We start from the raw sequence: 8,832 nt of genomic DNA, 5'->3' as shown, positions 1-8,832 counted from the left end.
TTATTTATTGATTAATTCATGATTTGATGATCGATCAAGATGCGTCCACGACCAAAACAATGGCAGGTCAGCGACATTCGCAGGAGCATGCGCATTTGAGAGAAAAATCTCTAATTTGTTGACATTCTCAATATCGTTCAAAATGCCTGGTTACCAGAGGGAAACTTAAATTTTTTAAAGATTTTCACCTGAAATTTTGAGAATATTCCTAAGGATTCATACTTTTTGTTCTTTTCTTTAAAGAATAAATATTTTCAATAATTATGCCCGAGAATACTGCTGCTGTAAGTAGACGTTTGGTCGTTTGTTTTGTATAAAATATTGAATATATATGATTAAATTATTGTTGTAATTTTATTAAATTTGAGAAAAATAGTGTATTTGTTGCCGTGTAACTTTATTAGACTGTTTATGAATAAGCAAGGGTAGCCCAGTGTCTCAGTAGCCCAGTGTCTCAGCAAGAGTAGTTTGAACTTGCAATCAGGATACATCAGCCAATGTATATCCATTGCTAATTTGGGTTCTTTCACACAAGAGAGTATTATAGAAAGCCTCTGGAAAAAGCAGGTGTTCCATATAAGAACCACATAAAGGTAGTAATGCACAACCTATGTACATTGGTGAAGACACTAGTTAAGTCTCTTGCCTCTTCAATGCAAGAAAATCAATTATGTGTCAATTGGTCAAAAATCTCCCAACCAATTTTTGTAGATTTCATTGACTGGACAAACATTCATACCACTAAATTAAAGTCTAAAACTAACAAATAGTTATGTTAAACATTTTAGAATGATAATGATAATGTAAGGGTTGTTGTACGATGTCGTCCATTAAGTCAGAAAGAACAAGCAAGTGGCTGCAAGGCTGTGGTGAATGTTGATGAAAGAACCGGCACACTAAGCATAAAAAATGAAGGTGGAAGACCAGGGGAACCCAATAAAAAAGACTTTTCATTTGATAGAGTTTTTGCACCTGGGTGCAAGCAAGTAGATGTATATAATGATGCTGCTAGACCTATTGTTGAGAGTGTCCTTGAAGGATATAATGGTGAGGGTTCATCTTTATTTAAAAGTGTCACCAAAATAACGAAGGTCAATTCAGAAATGATAAGAATCTATAGCTATAGTACATTCCAATTGCTATTATTCCAAATCTGTTCTTTACCATAGTCCTAATGGAAATGCAATAAAGTTGCAGACTGTGAGAAAGTGATTTTTTACAGGAACTATATTTGCATATGGTCAGACTGGTACAGGGAAGACATTCACTATGGAAGGTGTGCGTTCTGCCCCTGAGCTACGGGGAATCACACCTAACTCATTTGCACATATATTTGGACACATTTCCAAAATGGCTGGTGATGTCAGGTAAATATGAAAGTTCATTTAATGTATGAAAAGTTTTTCCCTTTGTTTATAAAGATCAATATTGTGCCATGCTTTTCTCTGCGGGAAAAATTGCCTTATTGGAGAGTTATAAAACTGCTATTCTTCATTGCTTCTGCTCTCCCATTGGAATTTAATATAGATATTTTTTTTGTTAATCAACAGCAGTCAGGGGTGTTAGTGCTGCTAATTAGCACATTTTTAACAATGCCAATGAGAGTTTCTACTTCAGGTCCAATTCTCACATGTAAGCTGTAGTGGAAGAATCTTCTACAATGAAAGATCTACAATAACCCCTTTCCCCCATCCATGTTACCATACAATGCACTTAATATTTCATTCTTTAATTCTTGACTTGTTTTTCTTTTTAAAGGTTTCTTGTACGAGTTTCATATTTAGAAATCTATAATGAAAGTGTGCGTGATTTACTTGGAAAAGATCAAAATGCACAACTGGAAGTAAGTAGCTACCGGTATGCTAAATAATTATGTTTAGTAATTACCAGAAGCTGCAATGTATGTACGTATTCTTTATACCTACTTTTAAACTTTTTCAGAATTATTATACACATGCAAGTGCTCCAATTTAAATGCTCATAGCAAAATGTACTACATTTTTTTTATTCCTAAGCCTTAAAAGGGTCAGTCTCGAAAAATGCAACCGAGAGAAAATAAACGTTTTACAATCGAAATATATCGAACGTTCCAAGAAGTCGGAACGGAAACTTTAGCTTACCGTTTGTAATGGTACTGAAAGTATAATTGTAGATGTCACCTCGTGAGTTTGTCCAGATGCAATTTGTTTAATATGAAATAGGTAAAAGAAAGACCAGACATTGGAGTCTACGTGAAAGATCTATCTGCTTATGTCGTTAATAATGCAGATGACATGGACAAGACGATGACTCTGGGAAATAAAAATCGTGAGTAAAATGAGATGGCATTATTAACCACAGATAGCGATTTTCAAGCGTTGTGAAGGCGTAAATTTGAGAATCTCAGATATATGGATATACCCATAGACGATTTGCATTATCCAGACCAATTTTCATCATGGAAAAAGAGTGTACACTCGGAAGAGCCTATAAACGCTATATTAACATTGGTAAAATTGCAAAGTTTGGTTGCGAAAATACGAAAGTAGCCAGATTATGTAGGCACGTCAGTTTAATCAAGTTTAGTTAATTGAGTTGGTAAGCTTATGATTTCCATTCTCACTACAGGAGTAGTACAGGTTTTCTTAGGCATCGGAGCTCCCAGAAATCTATGACTGACCTACAAGGCCACAAGTACAACCTGATTTAATGCTTCGCATTGCGTTGTTGCCCATGCAATGTTGGGAAAAACTTTATTAGAGCTATAATTAAGATCTAATTTTTTGCATTGTTTCCAAGGTTCTGTTGGTGCAACAAACATGAATGAACATTCTTCAAGATCACATGCAATATTTACAATCACGATTGAACGAAGCGAGAAAGGAATTGATGGGCAACAACATGTTCGTATGGGAAAGCTTCACATGGTTGATTTAGCTGTGAGTCAATCGTTCTGTTTTTGCTTTGTGCTTCCTCTCGTCTCGGAAAACCAGCCGACAATGAATAAATGACATTGCAAAAATATGAAGAATTTTGCCGATTATTACGTTTTAAATCACGTGTTAAATCACGTGTACAGCCAGATAAAGAACACACCCAAAATCGATCGCCTCGTCTGCGAGCTCGTAAAACAATCGTTAGTGAAAAACGTGTTAAATGTATGTTGATACTTCATGTGTTATTCATGTTAATATGTTTACAGGGTTCTGAGCGTCAGTCAAAAACTGGAGCAACCGGACAGAGATTAAAAGAAGCAACAAAAATCAACTTATCCTTAGCGACACTTGGCAATGTTATTTCTGCTCTAGTGGACGGCAAAAGCACTCATATTCCATACAGAAACTCAAAACTTACTCGTCTTCTTCAAGATTCCTTAGGAGGAAACTCAAAAACAGTAATGGTAGGTATCGCACGCATGCGACCGTTTCCAGGGAAAGTGTCATGCATATGATGGATGTCATAATATGGTGAGGATTGTTTTAAGCGCCGTTCTTCTCGTATTATTTTTTGCAGATTGCCAACATTGGACCGGCCGGTTATAATTTTGATGAAACTATCAGCACATTGAGGTACATTTATATACAGTATATTTCTTTAATTTGATTGCTCGGTGCTTTTCATAAAGTTGATGGTAAAACTCCTGCAATGAAACAGCCTCCAGGGATTTTTTCTATGAATACTATGAGAATTGAGAAGATAAGGTGAATTCAGGACTCAGTTAGGTGCTTTAGGTTGTCGAAACGGATGTTCTTGCAGTTTTTAATGGATAAAATTTACAGACTCCGTTTGAGGCATCATTATGACAATATATATATTTTTGCTTTCAGATATGCCAATCGCGCTAAGAATATTAAGAACAAAGCAACCATCAATGAGGATCCCAAGGATGCTTTACTTCGAGAATTTCAGAATGAAATTGAGAAGCTAAAGAAACAATTGGCTGATGGTAATGAACTGTCGTGTGCTTTTACCTGAGCCTATTATGCATGTCTGATTATGGATTTAGCTAAATTAAGTGAAATATCTTCAGATGGTGAAAGTGGTGAGTCAGACGATGATGATATTGAAGAAGAAGGTGAAGGGGAACCACGAAGGCGAAAACGTAAGGAGAAAAAAGGTCAGTGCATTTACGATTTCGTACAAAAAGTTTCTTCAATACAGCGTCGATTAAATACGAATTTCTCGATTGACAGCGCGTGCTAGACTCTGTATTCAGCAATACATGTACCTACTCTGTTGATGCTGTCGAACTCTGTAGAAGAATTCTTCCTACCAAAATGTTTTATTAAAATAAGATATATGAAAACCGGCTTGAGACTGAATGGTTGATCCAAAACGACAGATAAGTTGAGGTCATTGCTTGTTGCTTTGCTTGTTATATATAGGAAGAAGATGTTTATCTCCTGGTAAAGTTGCTGAAATGAAATTAAAAATTGAAGCAGAAAAGAAGGCTTTGGTTCAAAAGAAAGATATGGAAGAAGAAGAAAAAAACAAAGCAGCTCAAGAGTTAGAAAAACGAGAGGAAGACCTCGAAGAAGCAGAGTGAGTTAAAACATGCAGATGAGACTCAGAAGATGGCTGTCGATAGATGAGATAGTTGCACATTCTTTAATCAGTTGCGAACAGTTTTCTATGTCATTTTGTCACGCACAACGATACATTAAATGACTCAACATGCACACACAAAATTGTTTATAGGGAACAACACAAAAGACTTCAAGAAAAATTAAAAGCGGTTGAGGGGAAAATTATTGTTGGCGGAGTTAACTTGGTAAGTGAAACTAATGTGTGTCATCTTGTAGCATTTGAACGATGTATTTTGCGGCATCTAAACGATCATCATCATTAGAAAATAAGATTTATACGATGAAACTGCAATAAAAAGAACACCAGAAAGATGACAACATCAGAATGTATATTAGCAACTACTTTATAGTGAATAGTCTGGTTGCAATTATTGCTAATGTCAATTCCTCATTAGAAAATATATAAAAGCCGCTTTATTTTTACCAAGCTCGAGAAAGCGCAAGAACAAGAACGACTACTTGAAGAATCAGCTCAAGAATTAGCAGAAAGAAGAGCAAGAGAGCATGAAATTCAAAAGAAAATTAAGGAAAAAGAGGTATAAATGTCTGTGTGTCTTCGAACTTAGCCGCATTTTTTCATGCGCGGAAAATTTTGTGTATACGTGCGTATGAAAAACGTGTAAGTGGAAAGCAGCCTTAACCCTATATATGCATGCGATTACCAAGCACAAATTCTCACGTATCTTCGACTGCATTCTGAGCACCTAAATAGGAGAAAAAAATACTAGAAGTGAATCAGTAGGCTACTGCTGATGTCAAGTTTTCTTTATTTATCAGCAAGAGAGGATTGATATTGAAGAGAAATATGCTTCGTTACAAGAGGCAGCCGCTGGTAAAACGAAAAAATTGAAGAAGGTTTGGAGCATGTTTCAGAGTGCTAATTCAGAGGTACGATTCTTCTCCAGCATCTCTACAGGGTGTTTCTTACATATCAGTAGTTGATCTCGATCTCGACGCCACTAAAACGTGGGGCTTGTTTTAGATGTCTGATCTGCAGCAAGAACACCAGCGTGAAATTGAAGGCTTGTTAGATAACATACGGGAACTTAACAAAGAGTTTAGAAAGCATAGCATGATAATTGACAGTTTCATTCCACAGGAATTTCAGGTTAGTAATATTAGGAATATTGTAGCTCACATGATATTTTAAAACGAAAAAGGCCTCGAAACTCTCACTCGCACACTGAGAGAGAGGTGTTACAATCGTATCAGGATGATTTATCAGTCTAAATGATGAAATTTGTCTTGTGAGTTTCGCTTCATTTCATTTTTTTAAGTAGTTTAACCTGGTAGGCTGGTTTGCCTTTTTCCAAACCACTGAGAAATTGGTTTCGACATTTTCCGCCTGTTTGCATGCAGCCGTTGTATATAACGGTCATCCTGGCATTATTTTGCATTAATGGAGTTCTTTCTTTATAGCAAATGATTGAAGAGAATGCGACCTGGAATGAGGACATAGGAGAATGGCAATTGGTTAGATTTACCAGACTCCTTATTTTGACGAAGCAAGCATTGACACTTGCTGTGCTTTTACACCAAGCTTCACAAAAAGAACATGTGTTATGTTCTCTCTTAGCTAAGTTTTTGAATCATACATGTATTTAACTTGTGCACTCGTGAATATTGCTCGGTTGATGGTTTCTTTTTTGCGATTTCCACAGCGTTTTGTTGCTTACACTGGTAATAATATGAGAAAATCAAGTCCAAGCCCTGAATCTAGGGAGAGAAATAAAGAGGTAAAATATCTTGAGAGAAAAAAAGATACCTTGATTGAAATGATCTCGTTCTAAATTACACGAGCATTCTCAAAAGTTGTAATAATGGCCATGCACACGTCACCCCCTGACTCTAACATTTCAGAATAAGATGCCGTTCAGTTTATATTTAATACTTGTGTATTATTTGTATAGCATCCGGAAGTGGATATTTCCAATGTCTATCTGACATATTCACTGCCAGGATATGATGGTGTGACTGGAGAACCACTTCGACCTAAAACTACTGCAAGACCAAAATCGTCGAGGCCAAAATCCTCAAGACCGAAGACGGCAAAAAAGTAAGACTTGAATTTTTATAAAGATCTATAAGATCTATAAGAACAAACATGCGCCAAAACAGTACCTAGAGTTGCAGCATAGTTATTGGTCACAGTCCACACCAGGAACGTACACGCACTCTTGATATGTGTACTATATCGTTAAGCTGGTTTCCATTTAGTCGTAATTGTCGTGAACAAGTCATTTTCACTGATGAGAAATAGTCAGGATGGAAATTTCCGTATTCAAATCGGTAATTGTTTACTGCACAGAAATAGAAATATTCTATATCACATCAGCCACCTTGACATGTTCACTTAACGACTTAATGGAACCAGGCATTACACGGTTGACACCTAATATGCATGTAGCTAGTATGAGTATTTGCTATTACTTCATTTCTTCCCGCATCTTGCCAAAGCAGTTTCCAAGTCAAGATTACAGTTTTTTGTAATGTTGATTAGATATTATTCATCCAGTTGAACTGTAACAAATGAAACACAACATTACTGACTCGTGTAGCGTCGTAATATTCCGACTTACCGGAAATAATGCATATATATTCATGTCTGGACACATAGCTGTATTTCTTGTGTTAGAAAATCCAAAGCTAAAGAAAGCGTTGAAGAGGTCAGTTCAAGTTTTCAAAAACAAAGTATTCAAGAACACTATCCAGAGTCAAGGAAAAGCTGGAGTGCGAAGACACACTTTGCTTAGAAATCTTGGAAACATGCACCTGCACGTTTTGTATGCTATATGCATCCTCTGGTGAAAACAACTTTCAATTTTCAAATTTTTATCTGTACATACGATATCTAATGTATTTATTTGTAAATGTCCCGATTATAAGTTATAAAGACAAATAACCTATTTGAACGTTTAAACTTATTTGGCTTTGATTTAATTAACATGCAGGATCTGAAGACAAGCTGTGTTTCTTGTTAGTTTCTTGTTTGTAGGCAGTATAAACTGTGAATTATCTTGATTATTATTGGAACCGTCCAGTTTATTTTAATATTTGAGAGTTTAACAAGCAAAATTCAGCCAGTGGAAAACAGGCTTAAGCTAGGCCCCTGATAAAATTTTGTTAGATCATCCTGGCCTGATCCACGCGCTTGCATGGAATACAATTAAAGGCGATTCTCCATTACGTCTGCTCCGCCCGCGCGGGCGAAGCGCGCTTTGTTTTTCAGACCTGTCACGGTCGCATGGACAGATTTTCAAAGGCAGCTTCGCCCGCGCGGGTGAAGCGGACGTAATGGAGAATAGCCTTAAAAGCTATTTAAAATTCCCAGGGTAACAAAGGAAGCTAACTATCCATTGTCTTTAATAGGGAAAAGGCTTAGCCTCGGGAGCTGAAGTTAATCAATACTATGCTCTTATATCATGGTTATGTTATCTTTGCAATCCCCACAGCGATGACAAATCCGTGCCATTCACCGTTGTTGGCATTCACCAAAAATTAATCATGTTATGTAAAATACGGTAACATGGATAACACGGAGTTGGAGTTCCGGAGCCGGAGTTTCGGAGTTGGAGTCCCGGAGTCAAAATTACGGAGTCTGACGTAATAATATTGGAAAACACGGAGTCACAAATTATGGAAAACACGCAGTCTGTTAAAAATATGGAAAACACGGAGTCACAAATCATGGAAAACACGGAGTCTGTTAAAAATATGGGAAACATGGAGTAAAAAATTATGGAAAACTCGGAGTCTGTTAAAAATATGGAAAACACGGAGTACAAATGTTTGGAAGTCTGCCAAGCTCAGTGGTCAATGACTCAACGTGAATTATGCAAATTTGATGGCGTGTTTTAAACAACATGGTGTCAAATTCGCGAAACGTTTTTGCTATTCCGCAAATGGTAAATAAACGACCGAAAAACTTATCCTTAAACATAAATTGTATTCCTCAAATTAAATGGGAGGATATTGTAGCCAAAGAGGAAATTGGATGTGGCAGTTTTGGTGTGATTTAAGGTGATATTAGGATACGTGATGTAGTTAGCTACAACAATAATTCTATGACTTTGAGCAAGAGGCATTATAGCTATAATCTTTTGTTATTGTGTATTCTTTCTTTTATACTATTACTGTGGTATAAAAAAATTAGTATAGACTTATGAGCGATCCTTCATTTATGAATATATGTATAATTTACGTTGACTCCGTGTTTTCCAAACATTTATACTCCGTGTTTTCCATGTTTTTGGCAGACTACGTGTTT

General features: G+C 36.4%; 1 protein-coding gene across 1 annotated transcript; it reads left to right on the top strand.

Annotated features, from left to right (window-relative positions):
- The first annotated feature begins 81 nt into the window (after window positions 1-81).
- Window positions 82-7,535, top strand: LOC114521559 (kinesin-like protein KIF3A). The gene is made up of 19 exons (XM_028542028.1): window positions 82-284; window positions 789-1,047; window positions 1,223-1,367; window positions 1,759-1,843; window positions 2,202-2,307; window positions 2,779-2,918; window positions 3,182-3,379; window positions 3,493-3,548; window positions 3,807-3,925; window positions 4,010-4,096; window positions 4,365-4,521; window positions 4,678-4,750; window positions 4,994-5,101; window positions 5,343-5,453; window positions 5,548-5,673; window positions 5,985-6,038; window positions 6,227-6,301; window positions 6,476-6,621; window positions 7,201-7,535. The coding sequence occupies exons 1-19, from the start codon at window positions 264-266 to the stop codon at window positions 7,316-7,318; spliced, it is 2,184 nt and encodes a 727-aa protein (XP_028397829.1). The 5' UTR covers window positions 82-263; the 3' UTR covers window positions 7,319-7,535.
- The last annotated feature ends 1,297 nt before the right edge of the window (window positions 7,536-8,832 follow it).

Source organism: Dendronephthya gigantea, unplaced genomic scaffold, assembly GCF_004324835.1.
Source record: "Dendronephthya gigantea isolate DGI-Jeju-01 unplaced genomic scaffold, DenGig_1.0 000020F, whole genome shotgun sequence".
Classification (NCBI taxonomy): Eukaryota; Metazoa; Cnidaria; class Anthozoa; order Malacalcyonacea; family Nephtheidae; genus Dendronephthya; species Dendronephthya gigantea.
This window is presented reverse-complemented; position numbering and strand designations above follow the sequence as displayed.